This window comes from Pseudogymnoascus destructans, assembly GCF_001641265.1.
Source record: "Pseudogymnoascus destructans isolate 20631-21 unplaced genomic scaffold scaffold_11, whole genome shotgun sequence".
Classification (NCBI taxonomy): Eukaryota; Fungi; Ascomycota; class Leotiomycetes; order Thelebolales; family Thelebolaceae; genus Pseudogymnoascus; species Pseudogymnoascus destructans.
Genome location: NW_020167530.1, coordinates 717,801 through 736,998, shown reverse-complemented (window position 1 = coordinate 736,998; position 19,198 = coordinate 717,801). Strand labels below are relative to the sequence as shown.

The 19,198-nt window shown below is 52.0% G+C and overlaps 6 protein-coding genes across 6 annotated transcripts; 2 read left to right on the top strand and 4 right to left on the bottom strand.

The window, feature by feature from the left end:
• Positions 1 to 194: 194 nt before the first annotated feature.
• VC83_05057 (uncharacterized protein) lies at positions 195 to 1,747 on the bottom strand (the record flags this gene model as incomplete). The annotated part of the gene is made up of 3 exons (XM_024468682.1): positions 1,580 to 1,747; positions 1,460 to 1,522; positions 195 to 1,412 (listed from the first exon to the last, which is right to left on the bottom strand). Exons 1-3 carry the CDS (start codon positions 1,616 to 1,618, stop codon positions 195 to 197), a joined length of 1,320 nt encoding a protein of 439 aa, XP_024323760.1. The 5' UTR covers positions 1,619 to 1,747.
• A 190-nt stretch (positions 1,748 to 1,937) lies between these two features.
• Positions 1,938 to 5,898, bottom strand: VC83_05056 (uncharacterized protein). The gene is made up of 3 exons (XM_024468681.1): positions 5,718 to 5,898; positions 5,172 to 5,663; positions 1,938 to 5,096 (listed from the first exon to the last, which is right to left on the bottom strand). The coding sequence occupies exons 2-3, from the start codon at positions 5,471 to 5,473 to the stop codon at positions 2,132 to 2,134; spliced, it is 3,267 nt and encodes a 1,088-aa protein (XP_024323761.1). The 5' UTR covers positions 5,474 to 5,663; positions 5,718 to 5,898; the 3' UTR covers positions 1,938 to 2,131.
• Positions 5,899 to 6,026: 128 nt separating this feature from the next.
• VC83_05055 (uncharacterized protein) lies at positions 6,027 to 8,309 on the bottom strand. Its single transcript, XM_024468680.1, has 4 exons — positions 8,191 to 8,309; positions 7,944 to 8,139; positions 6,277 to 7,887; positions 6,027 to 6,227 (listed from the first exon to the last, which is right to left on the bottom strand). Exons 1-4 carry the CDS (start codon positions 8,266 to 8,268, stop codon positions 6,121 to 6,123), a joined length of 1,992 nt encoding a protein of 663 aa, XP_024323758.1. The 5' UTR covers positions 8,269 to 8,309; the 3' UTR covers positions 6,027 to 6,120.
• Positions 8,310 to 10,001: 1,692 nt separating this feature from the next.
• Positions 10,002 to 13,980, top strand: VC83_05054 (uncharacterized protein). The gene is made up of 2 exons (XM_024468679.1): positions 10,002 to 10,381; positions 10,479 to 13,980. Exon 2 carries the CDS (start codon positions 10,665 to 10,667, stop codon positions 13,566 to 13,568), a length of 2,904 nt encoding a protein of 967 aa, XP_024323759.1. The 5' UTR covers positions 10,002 to 10,381; positions 10,479 to 10,664; the 3' UTR covers positions 13,569 to 13,980.
• Positions 13,981 to 14,159: 179 nt separating this feature from the next.
• On the top strand, positions 14,160 to 15,119 carry VC83_05053 (uncharacterized protein). Its single transcript, XM_024468678.1, has 2 exons — positions 14,160 to 14,565; positions 14,627 to 15,119. The coding sequence occupies exons 1-2, from the start codon at positions 14,221 to 14,223 to the stop codon at positions 14,846 to 14,848; spliced, it is 567 nt and encodes a 188-aa protein (XP_024323756.1). The 5' UTR covers positions 14,160 to 14,220; the 3' UTR covers positions 14,849 to 15,119.
• On the bottom strand, positions 15,120 to 19,131 carry VC83_05052 (uncharacterized protein). The gene is made up of 2 exons (XM_024468677.1): positions 16,917 to 19,131; positions 15,120 to 16,868 (listed from the first exon to the last, which is right to left on the bottom strand). The coding sequence occupies exons 1-2, from the start codon at positions 18,808 to 18,810 to the stop codon at positions 15,322 to 15,324; spliced, it is 3,441 nt and encodes a 1,146-aa protein (XP_024323757.1). The 5' UTR covers positions 18,811 to 19,131; the 3' UTR covers positions 15,120 to 15,321.
• Positions 19,132 to 19,198: the final 67 nt, after the last annotated feature.

The following is a 19,198-nucleotide window of genomic DNA, read 5'->3' as shown; positions in this document are numbered from 1 at the left end:
TCACGTTTTATATTGTGTTTATATCAGCATCATCAGTATTTTCGATTCCCTATTTTTGAAAGAAGCTGCAAATGGGTATCTAGCACTTTCCATTGTACCCTACACTCCCCCCAGCAAGCAAGCAAGCCATCTTCCCAAACCACCCCGCTTCAACCCACCCCGCTTCAACCCACCCCGCTTCAACCCACCCCGCTTCAACCATCCAACTCCTTAACCCTCTTCTCCAACTCCCTCACCCACCCCTCCACCGTCTTCACATTCTCCCCCCCCACCCTCTCCCCCTCCCTCACCGCCTCCTCCACCCTCTCCAAGCCCACCCTCCACTTCTCAATCTCCCTCCCCATCTCTTCCTGCCTCATAAGCGCCTCCACCATCTCCGAATGCGCCCCCGCAGCATCAGCATGCACCTTCCTCAGACTCCTCATCCTCTCCAACAGCCCCGGCAACAACGGCGCCAGCCCCTCAATCGTCGCCAGCGTCCCAAACAAGGCATTTATCTTCGCCGCCTGCTCGTCATCCTCGTCTTTCTCCCCATCAGCAGCACCACCGGGTGTAGCCGCCCGAGCTGCCTCTTTCACAGCAGTCATTTTTTCGGTCTCGGCAGTGAGGGCGCGCACGCGCCGAGAGAGGGCGTCGATGCTGGAGGGGGTGGCGGAGCCGATTACGGATAGCTTTTGGGAGAGGGTTGTTAGGGCGGGGAGGACGGGGTGGAGGGCGGTGGAACCGGCGGGGGGGAGACCCAGAGCGGATTCGAGAGAGGCGAGGCGGGTGTCGAAGGTTGTGATGCGTGCGAGGGTGTGTGTGGGGTCGTAGGACGGCGCGTAGGTCACTGTGTACGTCGCCGGCCCAGCAGCATCAGAAGGCTGCGCTTCTGCAGGTTGTGGTGTCGAAGCCGCCGCTTCAGCTGGTGGTAGAGGCTTGCTCAGCGCTTTTGAAAGTCGCGACGCCGAGCCCTCTTGTCCAGCGACCGGTCTCGCTAACTCCTCTAACAACCGACTCAACCCCACCGCCTCATTCTCCACCTCCCCTCCCTCCTCCTCCCCATTCCCCTCCCTCCCCCTCCTCCGCTGCTCAGCCTCAATCCTCACCTCCTCCACCTCCCTCCTCAACCTCGCCATCTTCCTCTCCAACCCCTCCCCATCCTCCTCGTCGCTCAGATCCCCCATCTCCCTCGTCCCATCAGCCAGCACCCTCACACGCCGGCTGCTGGCCCGGTAACTCTTCTTCTTCCCGCTGATGCGGTCGCTGAAATCGACACCTTTGGCGTCGACGAGGGAGGGCTCGAAGCGCGAGCGTGCGGTATCGGGGTGGAGGCGGGCGCGAGAGATTTGGGGGGAGTGCGAGGGCGTGCCGGGGGGGGAGTCGAAGTCGGTGTAGTGGGAGGAGGCGGAGCCAGAGCGTGCGGCGCCATCCTGGGGGGGGTTAGCTGGGTCTGGTGGTAGGGAGAGGGGGGACGTACGGGGGCGGTGGAGTTGTCGTCTGTTAAGGAGGGGGTGGTTTCGTAGATGTCTGGCGCGGAGTCCTAAGTTGTTGTTAGGGTTGCTGCTAGGTCAATGGGGAGGTAGAGGAGGGTAGTTACCAGATCGGGGAGAGCGGCATATTTCCTATTGAGATTCATGGTGGGCTTGGTTTGGTTTGGAAGAGCTTGGAGGGCGAGGTCTTTGAAAGAGCTTGGGGTTTGGGGTTGGGGAGCCACGATGGGGTTTAGCGACAACCGCGTTTATGCGGGTACCCCTGGAGTACAGGGACTGACTGGCGTGTCCTGAGCAATATGGCAGTTAATAAGGTCAAAACCAACTTAAATATAACAAACCTTCGCATAGTATCATAACTTACCTAAACTAGATATATCCGGGGTTGGGTGTCTTATACAAAGCTTTTTATTTAATTTTTTTTATCCACAATTTAATTTAATTTATAGTCATACTTCAAAAATTAAGTTAATAAAATTGCATTGCGCTGTCATGAGGAATACAGAACCTAAGGCTCATTCCCACAGCTGCATGATTCTCAATGTCAAGCCCGGTATTCTTGCACCGAAAGCACGTATATATTGGTACAAACCCACCAGCAAGTCAGAAGCTCCCAACCACCATCCCCATCCCATATATACGCCCCAAACCCACTCAATCTACAACCCCCTCTCCCCATCACTCGGCTCCGACTCCGCATACCCACTAACCCTCTTGGCCCTCCTATCCCTCTTCCCGTGACTCGACATCCTGATCTCCTCCTCTTCCTCCTTACTCGGCACACTCGGATGCTCCTTCTCATACGCCTTCCGGAACGCAATCGAATCATCATCCCACACCCTACAGAGCTCCTTATAATTCGCCAGCGCCGCCAGGTAAACCACCTTACCCTCGTTCGCGCGCTGCTTGTACGGGACCTTCTCCTCCTCCGACGCATCCTTCCACATCTTCCCCAGCATCGTCCGCACCTCGTTTGACACCGGCCGCCCCTTCCCGGGACGACGATTCGCCTCGCATCGCTGGCGCGCGAGCTCGGCGTTGGCCTTGCTGAAGAGGACGTAGGGGTTTATGGTCAGCTTTTGGGGGGAGAGCGGGTATTGTCCGAATTTGGCGTAGATTGCAGTCCAGACCTCGTTTTCGTAAGCTTGAAGTCGGGCTTGTCTGAGGTCTTTGGGTTGGTTCTCTAGCTCGGCAGCTTTGCGCTTCAGGGTTGAAAGAGAGTCTTTGGGTAGGACGAGGGGCTCGGGGACGTCGATGGGGCCGATCATGGACTCTAGGACTTCTGAGGCCACGCGGAGACCAGAGAGATATGCACCATGGACTGTGGCGGGATGGGTGCCGCAGGTGTGTTCTCCAGCGAAGAACAGGTTCCCAATGGGTTTTGCCATGACCTCGTAATCATCGAGTTGGAAATTCGGGCCCGTGTATGAGTAGCTCCCGCGAGCAAACTTATCGGAACCCCATCGTGTAATGATGGCTTCCACAGGTTCTGGGACGGTCTCGCCAAAAATGCTCCGCAAGACCTGAGTAGCTTCGGCTACCAGAGATTGGTTGTCCTCCTTCTCAGTTTGGAACGCTGCATCACCAGCCATCAGGGCGATGAGAGTAGGAACACCACTGGTTTTTGTACAATTAAACCATTGGAAGAAACGGCCTCGCTTGGTGGAATAGTCTGCCTGGTTCAAACTTGCGCGGTAGATGGGATCGCGAAGAACGCCAAATATGTCTCTTGTAGTATCCCAGAACGGCTCTTTATAAACAAGGGCCACCTTGTTGAGGACCCCAAAGCCAAGTCGTTCGATTGCGCCAGTCTTCCACTCGGGAAGCGCAGGCTCGAAATTGATACTCGAGTCTTTGAGAACTCCCAGAGGGATTGTGGAGACAACGATATCGGCCTTGACCGTCGAGCCATCCTCACAGTCAATAGTGGCAGCGCCAGACTGATCTGGCGAGTACGCAATCCGCTTAACAGCGCTTCGCTTCCTGACATTGAGAGGATATGGGCAATGCAGCAAGCCACGTGGCACCTGCTGATAGCCGCCCACAATCTGCGTATGTTTGCCTTCCCACTCATTCCCAGCATCCACATCCCATCCTCTCAGACTGAGCTCTTTAAGGTTGATAGCGTTGCTGTACTCCAGATTGGCAATGTGCCAGTTCATAAGGCGCAGGTCGAGTGGTAAGAGGTGAACCACGCTGCCAAACTGCTTGATTGCTGCGTCCACTACGGAACCTAATGTTGATCCCTCACGATCAGCAACCTCATCGAGGTCTAAATCTTTGCTATCCTCAACCTCATCTTGTAGCGTCCAGCCAATGAGGCGTGCTTTATACGCTGCTTTATGCACTGCTGGTCCTCCGGGTTCTTTGTGCGGCCTTCCAGTTATGCGGTCTGTCGATACTGGGACCACATCAACCGGAGACTTAGATAAGTGGCCGTTTTGCTCCGTTCCGCTTTCATCTGATAATACGTGTGATTTTGAAGCCTCTTCGTCTTCAGCCACAGCGATTGTCTTGCCAATATCTCCATGTCCATCGCGGTATGCGTCGACAAGATCATGGTCGCCTTCTATGTTAACTACTTTAGGCAGCTTGAATTTATAATCATAGAGTCGATCCAATATATCGTTGTAAAGCTTTTCCGCTAGATGGTCTCGCGTTGGGTCGACAGGCTGTCCATTGAAATCGTACAACGTGGTTGTTGGACGCAGCGCATGATAATCAAGTGCCAGCTGCCCTCTGACCAGAATGTTCAAGGGATTACCGCGCTCAAAGCCCGTGATGATCATGCCGCCCATTTCCGCTGTGCAGCGGTATCCCTCTTCTAGCGTTGAGGCGGAGGTATCAGTCTTAAAACCACGTGAGTAGACGCGTCCTCCCACTCTGTCTCTCCCTTCTAAGATAACGACATTTGGGACCTCTTCGCCCTTCTTGAGAAAGCGGCTTTCGAAGTGTGCGAATAGGCCTTCTAGTTGTCTAGCACAACCCAACCCGGACATCCCAGCTCCAATCACGGCAATTGTCTTGCGTGGACGCTTTCCAGGACGTTGTTTCGATGCTGGTCCGCGGGGTTCCATATTGTCTAGACACCCATAGTTGATGTAGCCTTGTCGAACAAGCCACTCGTAGCAGACGTTTGCTAGGTCAAACCAGCGTGCATCTCTTGCACAACCAATTGCCTCATCCTGCAGGACGCGGACTAAGGGATTCCTTATCCACAATCGGAGAATTGCATTTCGGATATTTAGGTAGGTTGTCACCTGGGTATGGATGAGATGTGTTCTTAGAAGTTCATACTCGTCGGTATGTAAGGCATATGGATTGAGCCGTGATGATTCTGCCGCAGCAATACACTGACGAGCATATTCTGATATGTGAATGTTTATAGGTATGGAAGATTTCGGGCGGACATCGTATTTGGCTCGTTTCCTTGTCGGCTCTTGTGATAATTCATTCTTCTGCAGGCCATCATGGTCAGACAATGCAGTTTGACTTGATATCGATGAAAGAGAAGATGATCCATCTGATGTCTCTGTTGCCATAGATGATGCCATTGAGGAGCGCGACTCATTCGGCTTGGCATCTCCATCACCACCTGACAAGGCTTGCAAATGTTTCGATGGCCTTGGCAAGAATCAATGTTAATATTTCAATGCTCCAAATCTAAAGAAGACGCGTAATAAAAGGGTTAATACTTACATTGAGTTGCCATTGGCTTTGAGACTCCATGCTCCGGTACTAGAAGGTAGTACTGCATTCTCACTCTTCGGGAAGGTTCTCGAGATATTGCTCTCATCCATATGAGCCATTGCCTTGGCATCACCAACGCTAAGTGGAATATCCATTGTTATATCTGATGCCGTAGCAGCCAAGACCTCGGTAGACAGGTCTGCTGATTCTTCGAATATAGCCAGCTGAGAATCCAGCTCTTGTAGTCCCATTAAGGTATCTTGGCCAAAATCGTCGGTGAGCTGCACCTGAGCATCGATTGTGAGTGACATTCTTGACTGTTGGCGTTCTTAGCCCTTGGTTAATGATGGGGCGCAAGGGCCGCTTTTTGACGACGTCGTCTTCGTTCGGGATATGTGGATTTTGCCGTACTACAGGACACTCCTCCCATTTATAACCTCACATGAAATATCGCCTAGGCTGACATCGGATATATTGCCAAGTTAATTACCCGTTGACTTCCTGTATATTTGTTAGCAAACGGCCTAGGTCAGTCTAATATCACGATATATATACCAATTCATTGGGTGGCCTGGTTGTCGCAAGTTCGTATATGTCTCCTTAACCCCAGAACCAAGGTCGGTATTCTCGGTTGCGGCAATCAGAAAGTACTGGGTTCGTATCATACCATTGCATATTATAAAGAGAGATAATGCTAGGGCTGCGTCGGCTGACTTGGACACGCGGCGTTCTTGATATTCATACGGAGATGAGGAGAATTATGGCTCTTACGGGAACTGGTTTCCCATGCACGTGATCACTAGTACCCTTGCCGAGACCTCAATTCAACGTCGGGTCATCCATGAGGCAGCGAAATTATCATTTACTCGGCCAATATAGTTTATTTGTGGTATTGGATATCGTATACGCTAATGTGCACAATAATGGGATTCTGCCTTCATTCTAAATACGACCAGTTTCAAGACTGGCTAGCAGCGTTCGCAAAATCTCCCTTCTCAATCGCAGTATCCATCATCTTGTTTCCGTTTATGATCGATGTTGTACAAATGATTATATTCTTCCGTTCTATGCGCTGTTAGCCAGTGTAACCTGATGCTAAAGCACTTCTCCTTACCTTCTTCCTTCTTGGCAATGAACCTCAGCGCCGCGATCTCCGTGTATGTTATGCCACCCAAGAAGACAATAATAACAGTCTTTTTCTCGCCACTGTTCGTCAATAGTGATCTTGCTTTCACAGCCGTATCTTCTCCCTTTTGTATCTCATCAAATGTTGCGCCTCTTGCATGCTTCACAGCCTCATCAAAGCCCCTCCAGCCCTGCCCACCACCGCCGCCAGCGTTGGCGTTGGCATTGCCGGGGGCCGCGGAACCGCGAGTGAATGACAACAGGTATTGCTTTTGGAGTATGCATTGAACAAGTCGGACAGATAGCGGTGCATAGCCACTGTAAACATACGCGATATCGTTTGGATCCTGTTCGTTGACCTCGTCGACGATGAGACGCAGTTGCTTCCGTAGAAATGTGTAGTTTGTTTTGGTTCCCGTGCCGACACCGGTTCCAGGCATCGGGATCATTAGGGCTGTAGGGGAAGAGCGTGACAACAGTAGGTGGAGTTTCCCCAGCGCGTCCAACGTCAGGATATGCTGGTACCCGTACGCGTGGAGTATGAGGCGCTTGAAGTTCTCTAGCTCCTTCGGTTTTATCCCGCCAGAAATACAAGACTCGAGGCAAAGGAGTCGAAGAATCTCGGTAAGAGGGGCATCCCGGGAGATCAAGTCCTCCATCGCCTCGTGTTGTGATGACGGATCTGCACCGGCTGCCAGATTTTGTTGGATTTCCAGCAATTGACTAAACTGAGTTGTCCGGGTATGTTTCATTATCTCTTCGGCAAGACCGGTGTGGATCTTCAGGCTTTGCTGTTCAGCTTGGTAGCCTTTGAGATTGTTTACAAACTCTCGCAGTTCTGCTGTGGTCTTGTTCCCATGCCTGCTCTCGTAGTCTGTTTTTAATCGTCGAGCCACTTTATTCAGTAAACCACCAACTACTGCAAAATTTGTATCTCTTAATGGAACGTAGAGCTTGTCGGATGAATCGAGCTGGATCTTCCGCATTTTCCCTTGTGGTACTGACGTGCCGATACTCTTTGCCGACCCTTGCTGAGCGGGTTGAGGAGCTGCACCAACGATCGAGGAATCTATTTCGGCCTGGTTGTTCTGTATCCCAACTACTTCGTCTATCAAGCCTTCATATGTAAGCTGGGTGAGCAATGGCGTTGCGTAGTCTACCTCCCGATCGATGACAATTAAACTTTCGATTGTAGTGCTTGGGCTCATTGTAAATTTATTGTCGTTGCCCTCCTCTCCGGCAATAGCTTCCTGCCGCATTCGAGTTAAGAGGTCCGCTAGCCGCTTCGCATTATCGCCTTTGCCAGTGATTCTTGGGAAAAGGCCATGATTCTGTTGTATCAGCATGAGCGCCTTGGCCATGAGAAACGTTGGCGTCGGATCTTTTCTGAGATACAAGTCTCCAAAGGAGTCGTTGAGTTCTAGAGACAGAAGGTCCTTCTCGAGGGATACGAAATATAGCGGCAGTTCGAAAATGTTCACATCCCCCAAAACGCCGGCATCCTCTAGGATCTTATCGGATACCAGTGTTCGGCGAGGGACCCAGAATATAGAAAACTCGTGACCTGTCTGCGTTTCACGCTGGATGCGTTTGATGTGATCTAGAAAGGTTTAATATCACGGGAGTCTGGCATGGACAGTACCATAACGTACATACCCGCAATCACCATGGTGTTCCTCGCGCTTTCTCCCCTGGCAATGAATACCACATTCTGCTGGCTCGCATCTGCATTTCCGTTCTCCAAGAAGAAAACCTTGCCGACTCCATAGTCTTGTAAAGTTGAGAACTTCACAAACAAGCCAATGGGCCCGGCGAGGTCTCGCTCTAAGACAAGGTTCTTCTTGCCTCGTACCTGTCGAGGGATTAGCACGGCCAGCATCGTGATCTTGCTGGGTTTACTTACACCCTCAAGCAGAGCCAACAAGTCCCGCCGAGACTTGTCGGCGATCGCATCAACAGAGAACCCAGCATGGAGAGCCATGGTGAGCTCTACATACGGATTATCGGATACGGTGTGTTTGAGGGCCAGACGCAGCCTCGTGCAGCTACTCGAGTAGGACGTAACCTACGCGACGTGAAAGGCGGGGTTGGATTAACGATGTTCCGCGCCCTTAGACACACAAGTCTTGGCACTCGGGATGTTCAACCAGGCTACCAATCTAATCAAATTCTCCATGTGAGATCTCCTCCACAGTCCCAAAGAAGGCTGAGTTTTGCCCAGCTGAGCCCAAGTACGGAGTACGTGGTGGTAATTTCGTCATATGTACCGCATTCTTCAAAATCGGTGTACTTGCCATCGCTCCACTCGCTCTCCACTGTCGCTTCATCTGCCCCGCAGATCTGGACCATCTTTATCTCGGGCGAATGTGAGAGGGAAAACTGTACGGTACGTGCGGCGTTGCCTTATTTCAATGGGGAAAACTGATCCGGTGTTAGCGGGTGTTCATAGTGTTATTAAAGTAGCGCTGGATTGGTGTTAGCGGGTGTTCACGGTGTTATTAAAGTAGATGCCCACCTTCCGTATCTGACCTTTTTTTCGAAATCTAAATCTTTTTTGCGCTGGAACTGGAATGAGACACGTATAGGCGACACGTATAGGCGACTTTCTGTGGAAGGAAATGACGGCTAAGCATCCGCGGAAGAAGTTTAGCGTCAGCCACTCGACGGTGCTAACTGCACCACAAGTTCGAACTTCCAATTACTCCGCCTGCCAAGTTTCCTACTTTGCCTGATATGGGCTAGTGGATTAGGGCATAGCCAATCTAATATCGTTTCCACCCCTCGGCAGGGCCTTTTCAGGTACATGAAAGTTGTAGATGCTGTTCCGTAGATACGAGCTGATCCTGCAAGAGTACGGAGGTAGAAGCAGTAGTGGAGTCTTCTAAATGTACCTCCGCCTTGCGTGGCGTCGGTATGCATTTGGATGTACTTTTAGTGTTCCCTTCTAACGCGGTTACAGTCTGATGAGCAACTACTCGCAACATACGAGTTATCCTGATCCTTATTGCCTCGACTTTCTCCCTATAGTACCACCGACCTTGCTCCCCGAAGAGTCTATTAAACAGGTAAACAGGTAAAAGGTCAAGTAAAAGGTCAAGTAAAAGGTCAAGTAAAAGGTCAAGTAAAAGGTCAAGTAAAAGGTCAAGTAAAAGGTCAAGTAAAAGGTCAAGTAAAAGGTCAAGTAAAAGGTCAAGTAAAAAGGTAAACAGGTAAAAGGTAAACAGGTAAAAGGTAAACAGGTAAAAGGTAAACAGGTAAAAGGTAAACAGGTAAAAGGTAAACAGGTAAAAGGTAAACAGGTAAAAGGTAAACAGGTAAAAGCTAAACAGGTAAAAGGTACCACCGACCTTGCTCCCCAGAGAGTCTATTAAACAGGTAAACGTAAACTGGTAAACAGACAAGTTCGGCTCTGCAACGGATCATATTATAGTAGTGTTGTCGATTATTGTGTGTGTGGATGTACGGAGTACTGTAGTAGTAATACGACCAAGTTATTCTTGCGTGCTGAGGTTATCCGGCCCACCTTCATCCCGCATCTCATCCCTCCTCTCCTCACTCATCCCTCATCTCAGCCCGTCTCAAACATCGAACTAACTCCTGCCTGTGTTCGGACATGCCATGTGAGATACGCCCGCTTTCCTCAATTAGATATTGTACCGTACCTATCTTACTCCGCCACCGCTTGTAATACTCGTAATATAGAAGTACGTAGCACCATACTTTACGCCCTCCTCCCCACCCTACTAGTTACTCTTAACTTGCCCGTTCGATCGTCGTAGATGTAGCGTGGGTGTGTGGTGCGGTGCTCTTCAACAACACAATCTTACCTCATCTCGAGATCCGAAACCTCCAAACTTCACCTCACTCCTACAAACTCCGACTTCATTCCATCAACAACTCCCCTCTATCACGACGCTCTTCTCTGGTCCAACGGGACCGTCCGCTCCTTTACATCTCTCCGTTTGTTCGCACAGCGAACCCACCAAATTCAACGGCATTCCACCTTCGCACCAAAGAGGACCTTCGCATCAACGATTCGCGCTCTTGAGACACCGGCATTGACGACATCTCTACGGAGCCTTACAAAGCTTCAGGTAAGAACTCGAATCTTATGCATACCGACCGTCCAATGCCCACCTGTTATTATAAGCTTGAAAAGCAATCTATGTTCCGGCACTGACAGTTGTTTAGTTTGTCTCTGGCTATTCGGTCCCTGCTCAACTTCCAACACCAACGATCAAGGATATCGAACTGCACTTCCAGCGACAACACACCCGCAGAATATCTTAGTTACGACTCTATTCAACATTCTCGGGAACCTAATGACATCATCTTAGCTGTAGTGCATACTTTGGCCGCCGTGCGGCTGTGAGAAGCATGGCGACCATCACCTCCAGCAACCATGGATCACACCCCAGCATACCCTTCAGCAACGAAGACGGGCAAACATCTTACAGCATGTACGCCGAACCCTCCGACTCTCCTCGGTCGCCAGTCTTCCCTCTGGATGACCACCCGAGCACCGACGGACCTCTTCCGAACCCTCCCTTCGTCTTCCCCGCTCGTCCAGCATTTACACCATCACCCTTCTCTCGAGCTGGACGTAGGCCCCAATCCGCATACGACCTCCCCAAGCAGTCAGGACTCAACCAGGACTTTCAGCTTGGTGGAGGCCGATCTGCACCCCCGCCTCTCCCAAGCTTCTCGTTCAACCCAACGGCTGCTGCAACACTGGACTCGGGCATCTACAGTCCCCCACTGTCACCCATGTCAGCTACGGGTGGCAGACCAATACCTTCAAGGCCAGCTGGGCACAGAAGAGGAGGCAGTGAGTTCATCGGGGGAGACGGCAAGACCGGAGCGGGCAGTCTTCTCAGCACCAGCCCAACAAAAACAGAGGGGCACCTCTCCCCACCTAACCCAAGCGTGCCTTCTGGCCCTCCTGGTGGCAGACGAGGCCATGCTCACAGACGATCTGCAGCCATTTCATGCCACGATCTGTCCGCAATCATGAAACCGCAAATGCCGGCAGCTGCTCCTCTCGGTGGTAGCGCTCCAACCAGCCCTTCAGAGGCACAATCGGATGTAGCATTGGCGACCTCCCTGGACAACGCTATACAATCCGGATTGGAAAATGCGAAAGCATCCGATACGGTTACAACACCGCCAATCCTAGCGGCTGCTACAGCACGTCTCCCAAAGACAACCAGAGTGGGCTTTTCTGATAACGTCGAGTTTATACCCCGCCCTCTGTCCCTAGTCTCAAGCGATGCTTCGAGCACTATGACAGTGCGTCAAGGCCATTCGGCCACTGGCAGTCTCTCTTCGGTCATCTCCCTCGCAGCCGCGAGCCCGCCATCAAAGGAGCAACAGCGGGGTCTCCCAAATCCAGCTACAAGCCGCAAACCGGACGAGCATCGTCCGAGTACAGCCGGACCAGTTCTTGGTGCATCAAGCCAAGGCCACTTCTTGGAAGAGACCGGGTCAGTTAGGAGAAGGAACTCCGACCCTTCTATGTCGGAGGAAGCAAACGGCGAGGACTTGCCTCTTACGCCCCGAACTGCCGCAAAACGGTATTTCTTCTTCAACCAGCATGACTACCCCCTTAGTGATGTGCCTCCAAATCAATCCCGCCCAGTCAGTGTCTCGTCATCTAACATGACACGAGAGAAGTTCAGCGGCCCTGCCCCTTCACCAAAGAAGCTTCAGTCTGCACATGAGGACGCAGACCCCACTGAGGGAATGCCCAAAGTCACTCGCAAAACTTCTATGACCAGGAAGCCCAGCAAGAAACAGAAGAAAGTCAAATCTTGGGCCGGTTCTATTCTATCGCGCAAAGGGAAGCCCCGAAGCTCCAAGCACAAGGGGCTTAGTAGAAAATCTCCTACGCCTCCTCTGCGAAATTATGAGCCTGCTACCTACGATACAACGGAGTATGCCCTTCCATCCCAGGCTGAGATGCCAGAACAGACAACGGAGGAAGTTACTCCTCAACAAACCGCTCCAAGTACTCGAACCGACTTCGCCAATTGGAGACCAAGACATGTCGCTCCACAAGATGATGAGACTATGAGCCCAATCATAGATCTCGATGCTGCTCTTGGCCCTTTCAATACTCCAACTAGCCATGACCTGGAATGGGAGTCATCACAAAAGTCTTTTGGCCAAACCAAGAGAAGAATGCACAGCGCTGCAGGCATGACCGGGTTCAAGGGGCCAGGCCTGCACTACCACAGACGCACTGAAAGTGCTCCTGAGATGGTTGCATCTGAGAACCCACGCTTTGGCCTTCACCATATCGGGAGTAGCTCTACCATGGAGGATGTGTTCGAGGAAGATGAAGAGGATGAAGACTGGGAAGAGGTCAAAACTGTGTCACACAAGGGCTCCACAATCAGGGCCGAGGATGAAGAATCCTCTGGTCTTGGAATTGAGATTAAGGTCGTTGATGCAGAGAGCGGCCATGATAACGTCATGGACTGGACTCTGGACCAAGGCAGTAATTCGCAGCGAGGCCTGAAGAGAAAGACCAGCGCTTTGAGCGAGGGTGAAGGCTTCCAATTGCAAACTGCATCGAGCATGAATTCTGCCCGATCAGTGAGCCCATTGAGAGAGACCTTTATAATGGAGGACCTCAACCCATCTCCAAGGATTGGAGATGATACTATCATCACAAGACCGATTTCGAGCTCAAAATCGTCCAGCACCTCCACGCCACCATTCCGAGCGGTTGCGTCCAAAGATCTCGCGCCAATGGATATGCAACCATACTCTATCCAACCACCGTATCTCACACCAACCACACCCAATTCGACCTTCCAATCGCCTTTTCCATCTCCGCGTTCGCCCGTTTCCTACGACGCCCGCAGAATGTCGACCGCCCCGTCTTCGATTCTCGATGAGCCGGGCTTCAACCCTCTCTGGCTCGGCGAGCCGGGCCCTGAGATTCGCATGTCCGTGGACGAGGTCCCATCCTTGACTAGCAGCAACCCCACCATGATTCGAGAGAGCATGATGAACCCTGGCCTCGGAAACCCTCAATTCCGAAACGGACAGCGACCGGCCTCGCTTTCCAACCCGACTGTGAACCGCAAGCGGTCTAGCATTGCTAGTCTCTCGCGCCTCCTCAGCTCGCACGGAGAGAAGAGCAAGCTCTACATTGAAGAGAGCGCTGATGACTTCCCCGAGTCGAAGAAGGAGAGCAAGGGGAAGCGTCTTAGCCGCATGATGCAGTTTTGGAAACCGAGCAAGTCGGAATCCTCAGAGGCACGAGAAGCATGAGCATTGAGTGGAGGAAGAGAGAGAGAGAGTGGGGGATTCGTTTTTTGCTCCCTAATTATGCGAAGACCCTCACCACCTACATATTTGCAACACAACACGAGCGAGCAAAGCAAGCGTGCGTGCGACTTTGAAGCATCAACAACACTGAAAAAATCGACACTTTTCTCGATTTTTAAACAAACAATTCCAACTTTGGGAATATGGATATAAAACGACTTTCATAACGAACTCCTGCGGATTGTGTTTTTGTTCCTGTTTCCCTGGTTCCCGGTATCCTGGCGTTCTTCCTTTTTTAAATCATTAGATTTTTTGTGCATTACTGAGAGTGGGCGGCGAAAGGGCTATAAATAAGATGCTCTCTTCATGTTATATCTGTAGAGCGAGTGTGCATAACAATGATACTTTACATGTGTAAATCAATCGTGCAGATCAGTGACCAAAATATGCCATGAATAGTGATACATCCCATCCATCCTCTACTCCCGTACACATGCCCCGGCACCAACCGTCACCCTACCGTCAGCAGCTCGGTAAGCTCCGCCCCCCCAACTGACGCACCTCACATGAAAACCCCCCAAATCACCACCATCACCACCATCACCACCACCAATTCCCCAATCCACCTCCACCAAACACACCACCTCAAATTCCCATGCCGCCCTCCTCCAAAGCACCAAGCAACACCTCCTTCCACACCGCCCGCACCACTATGCCCCCCCCCGCCCGCTCCCCCCTCAAGCGTCTCCACGCCGAGCTCTCCGCCTTGCAATCCCTCGGCCCCCGCCCCAGCAGCGATGGAAGCGCGATAGAGCGGCTCGAACCGGTTGATACGGATGATTTGTTTAAGTGGGAGGCGGTTGTTAAGGGGAGGGGGTTGGGGGGGGGGTATGAGGAGGGGAGATGGCTGTTGGAGATTGAGGTGCCTGAGGCGTATCCGAATGCGCCGCCGAAGGTGAGGTTTAGGACGAGGGTTGTGGGGAGCAATGTTGATTTCGAGGTATGTACATTTTTGGTCGCGGAACTGCGGATGGGGGATATGGTGGCTAATTGAAAAACAGACGGGCGAAGTCTGCCTCGACCTCCTAAAGGATAACTGGTCCCCAGCCTACACCCTCGAGAAGACCGTCGAGGCTGTAGCGCTCATGCTTGCGAACCCCGGGGTGGACAGCCCGCTGAATGTGGATATCGCGGCGCTGTTGAGGAGTGGTGATGCCGTGGGGGCCGAGAGTCTTGTTCGGTGGGCGGCGGCGGAGACTTGGGGGCGGTATGAGGGGAAATAAGCTTGTGGAATTAGTGGAGGGGAAAGGGCGGGATATATATATACTTCGTGGGGAGCGATGGCGTTTTGCTTTCGATACATGAATGGTCAAGAGATTGAGCTTTTGGATGTATTGAGAGAGGGAAGAAATTGTATACACCCGTAGATACGTGCGTGGAGTTTGTAGGACAAAGAAGCAAATTTCATTCTTATAGGATCTCTCGCTGATCCAGGAAACACAACATCGTCACTGGTTTATACTGTGGAGAGAGAATATGGTCGATAGCCATATAGGCTCTATTCTTCTATTATCTGTATCTATGCAGGAGCGCTTGAATCTATATCTATATCTATAGCCATTCACACGATAAAGCCAGTAGACATAACCGTCTCACGAGCATGAGTGCACCAACCAACCCATTTTGCTTTTGATGCCCTTTAACCCACCCCAAAATATACCAATCCCCCTTCTCTTCATAACACCCCGACCGCAGTCTAAGCTTCAGCATTACTAGTAGGCGTAACCTGACCATCCTCCTGCAACAGCATCCTCGCCACCATCTGCTCGCCCTTAATCTCCATATCCTCCTCCCCGGACACCTTATTATCCAGCTCCAACTTGCTCTGCCCAAGCGCATATATCTGCTCCTCAATCGTGCCCTTAGTAACTAACCTCACCACCTCAACCTCCCTCGTCTGGCCCACGCGATGCGCGCGATTCTCGGCCTGGATATCATCCTGAGGATTGAAGGAGCTGTCAAAGATGATGACTTTGTTGGCATACATCAGGTTAACGCCTGTTCCGCCTGCACCAGTGCTGAGGAGGAACGCAGTGATAGTTTCATCGTCGCGGAAGTCGTCGATGAGAGTCTGTCTCTCGTTGACCTTTGTAGCGCCGTCGAAGCGGGTGTGCTGGATGAGTTCGGTCTGGAAGACTGCCTCGATGATGTCAAGCACCAGCGTGAACTGCGAGAAGACGAGGACACGGTCGCCGTTCGCTTTGTACTGCTTGACGAGGCGGACGAGGGCGTCGACTTTGCCGCTGTTCATCCAGGTGAGGTTGGGGGTGTCGAATTTCTTGATGCAAGGGTATCGGAGACACCACGTGTGGAGGTAGTAATCCTGCAGAAGCTTCATCTCCATCAGGATCTTGTCTCGTGGTTGGGAGAACTCATCCGGCGCCTGTCTCCTCAGGAGATCCACCATCTTCTCGAGTTTGTCGTCGGTGAAGTGGCGGCGGAAGAGCATGGGGTGGATGGCCGCTTTGCGCAGCTGCATGAGAGGGTTGTTCTCCCCATCATTGGGGGCCTTGCCGCCTGAGAGTCGGAGCTGGGCGCGCTCACGCGCTCGGCCGCGGAGTCCGTTGTAGATTTCGGCTTGGGAGGGGTGCATATCGCAGTATTCCACCTTGCAAATCTTGGCGGGCATATGCTTTAGCACTTGAGCCTTCTTGCGCCGGAGGACGAAGGGCGTAAGCATCGATTTCGCGCGGGCGATTCGCTGGGCTGAGAGAAGTGCCGCGTGGTCGGCGTCGCGGGTGGATGCTTTGTGCTTGAAAATGAACTCTAGATCTTCTTGACGCTCGCGGAAAATATCTGGTAGGATAAAGCCGAGCAAAGCTGCAAGTTCCATTAGGTTGTTCTGCAGCGGCGTGCCGGTGAGCAGGAGCCTGAACTGGGCTGGAATCTTAATTAATCCCTGATACTTCAGAGACTTTGGATTCTTCAAAACGTGGCCCTCGTCGTAAACGCATGCATTCGGCTTCAACCTTCGCATGAACCTGTTGTCCTCTTTTTTGGCAGCAAATTCATATGTGGAGACGACGACATTGACTTCATCGCGCGCATCAAGGATGCGTTCTGCGATATCCTGGCGCTCTTTTTGGTTGCCATAATAAGGCTCGACAACTAACTCTGGTGCAAAGTTTGCAAATTCTCGCAGCCAGTTCTCCAACGTCGACGGTGGGACGATGACCAAATGAGGGCCGGTCTCTCCGGTCTCGGCAAGATGTGACAGAAAGGCAATGACCTGGCAGGTTTTCCCTATTCACTGTTAGCAGAGAACGAGTAGAGGATATCAGAATAGCTTACCGAGCCCCATATCGTCAGCTAAAATACAGCTCAACTTGTATTTATACAGAAGCGCCAACCAATTCAACCCAACAAGCTGGTAGTCCTTCAAGACAAGAGTACTAGCCATCTTCTCCGGTTTCTTCAGGAACTTATTCTTCCCCTTCTTCGACACGGCCCTGACATCATCATCATCAACTTCCGACGTCGACTTGCTGCTCTGTGTCCCCAGACCTGAGTCATGGAGATCCTCCTCCAGCGAGACCATTTCCAGTTCACCTCCCTTCGCAGCACCATTGACATCAAATCCCCATCTAGTCATCTCTTCAGTAAGCGGCTTGCCCAGCTCCGAGCACGTAGCAACAAGCGCATCGACAGCCTCGTATCCCGACATCATGCTCATTGAGGTATCGACAATTCTATCCCCAATAGGACCTCTGGCGCTCTGCCTTCCAGTCTTCGTTTCCTTTGCATTGGAAACTTCCCTGGCACTATCCAAGTTCCCAAACGGACGCTTTGATAGGAAGAATTCCGCGACGTCGGGCTTGATATTTGCCAAATCGATGAGGTCGCCCTTGCTACACTTATTAAGGAAGCTCAGGACGCGACCCTCCAGTTCAGGGTTATCCTCCTCCTCAGAAGCAGCATCAGAATCGTAATCTTCAGCATCGGACAGAATAATCTCTTCAACCTCTTGTATTTTCTCTGGGATCTGCTTCTTCGGCGAAGGATCCGGGTTTCGGCGCCCCTGCATCAACTTCCTCTTCGGCTTCGGGGGCGTCACAGCCACCGGTGAAGTTGGTACAAGCGGGACCATCTTCTGGTACTGCGTTGACGAATACCTCTCCTGGATAGATGCAATAGGCTGTTTAAGCTGACGTCTCATCTGCGGCTCCGCCACTTCCACTGGCTGGGCCTTTGGCTTCGCAACACCCTTCTTGCTATCGTCGTCGGAGTTGATTTCAATGACCTCAAGAATATCAAAGACCATCTCGGTGGCGTCGTCAACCCTGCCATGGCACTTGATAATGCAATCCACGATCTGGTAGATCTTAGCCTGAGGAGCAACCTTCACGACCCGCTCGACTTTGCGTCGTAGCACAAGATCGTGAATATCTTCGATCCCATAATCAGTCCCAGTCGGCAGAGCCCTCGCCGGTCCATTCTGCATTGGAGTCTTCCGCTTAACCCCATTCAGCGAACCCTCCCTCTCAAACATCGCCGTCGTCGACGCCTGTGGCTTGAACGTCGATATGAGATCCCTAAAGCTAGGACCACCAGAACCCAACGGGCTACCAAAAGTAATCTTGCTCCTCGCCTTGAAGATAGAGGGCTTGATATCCGCCGCCGAATCCTGGATCTCGTCATCCGAACTCCCGCCTTGGTAAGTCGGTCCGTCGTTCTCGTCGAGGTCAATGACCTTCGTCTTCGTAGGCTCCTTCTGCACACCATTCGGCACCTTAAACGCAGTTCCCGCGGGCGCCATCAACGACGCAATGCGCCCCGGTGCATTCTGCTGTGGCGGGCTACTCCTCGAGTTCCCAGCAAACGGCGACGATGCAGGCACAAGGACTTCTTCTCTGGTGCCGCCTAGATTGAACCCCGGCGCCGAGGCATCGATAATCTGCGTCGGCTGCGTGAAGTGCTTCGATTCCGGCACGATCCCCTCGAAGAGGTCATCGCCACTATCGTCAGCGGAATTATAGCCGTTTCCTTGGTATCCCCCTACCGTCTTCTGACGCTTCGCTGCTGGAGAGTCTGGGACGGATGGTGGGTCACTGGAGGTGACGTTGGGGAACGCCATGGTCTCCGGCTGGTGTGGTGGTGGTCGAGAGGGTTGGATTCGATCGGGGCTGTGCTTCACGTAGTTAGTTAATGTGCTCTGTCGCGTGTGGTTATCCGTGGCTCGAGCCATGGTTGCGGCGGTGAATGTGGCAGGTAGAATAACCAGAGAAGAGAATTAACGTTAAGGGGCGCAAGATCAGCTATCCCAGCGAAACAAAGTCTCAAAAAGAAAACTCCTCTCGCAGCCCCCCACAAACCCCTTCAATCCAGTCTCAAATGCAGCTCAAACAAATCCCCCTTTAGCTGCCTTTCCTCTCTTTAATCAAAAATCGTGCTCAGTCCGCAGCAAAAAATGTGTATTTCTTATCCCAAAAACCAAAAACGACTGTGAACCGCCCTTCCCACTATGGCGATAATTCGCCTCTGCCAGAAAACCCGCGCTAAGTAAAACCGGCCCGTTCGTCTGTTCTAACGCGCTCCGTCCACTCTACGCGACTGCGACGCGCAGTCAGCGGACT

Bases quoted from the DNA above. Each gene is read 5' to 3' on its own strand.
- VC83_05054 (XM_024468679.1), top strand. From the start codon at position 10,665: ATGGCGACCATCACCTCCAGCAACCATGGATCACACCCCAGCATACCC.
- VC83_05055 (XM_024468680.1), bottom strand. From the start codon at position 8,268: ATGGCTCTCCATGCTGGGTTCTCTGTTGATGCGATCGCCGACAAGTCT. The intron at 8,140-8,190 runs GTAAGTAAACCC...ATCCCTCGACAG, and splicing joins TGTTGGCTCTGCTTGAGGGT to GTACGAGGCAAGAAGAACCT. The intron at 7,888-7,943 runs GTATGTACGTTA...AAACCTTTCTAG, and splicing joins GAACACCATGGTGATTGCGG to ATCACATCAAACGCATCCAG.
- VC83_05053 (XM_024468678.1), top strand. From the start codon at position 14,221: ATGCCGCCCTCCTCCAAAGCACCAAGCAACACCTCCTTCCACACCGCC. The intron at 14,566-14,626 runs GTATGTACATTT...ATTGAAAAACAG, and splicing joins GGAGCAATGTTGATTTCGAG to ACGGGCGAAGTCTGCCTCGA.
- VC83_05052 (XM_024468677.1), bottom strand. From the start codon at position 18,810: ATGGCTCGAGCCACGGATAACCACACGCGACAGAGCACATTAACTAAC. The intron at 16,869-16,916 runs GTAAGCTATTCT...AACAGTGAATAG, and splicing joins AGCTGACGATATGGGGCTCG to GGAAAACCTGCCAGGTCATT.
- VC83_05056 (XM_024468681.1), bottom strand. From the start codon at position 5,473: ATGTCACTCACAATCGATGCTCAGGTGCAGCTCACCGACGATTTTGGC. The intron at 5,097-5,171 runs GTAAGTATTAAC...ATTCTTGCCAAG, and splicing joins AAAGCCAATGGCAACTCAAT to GCCATCGAAACATTTGCAAG.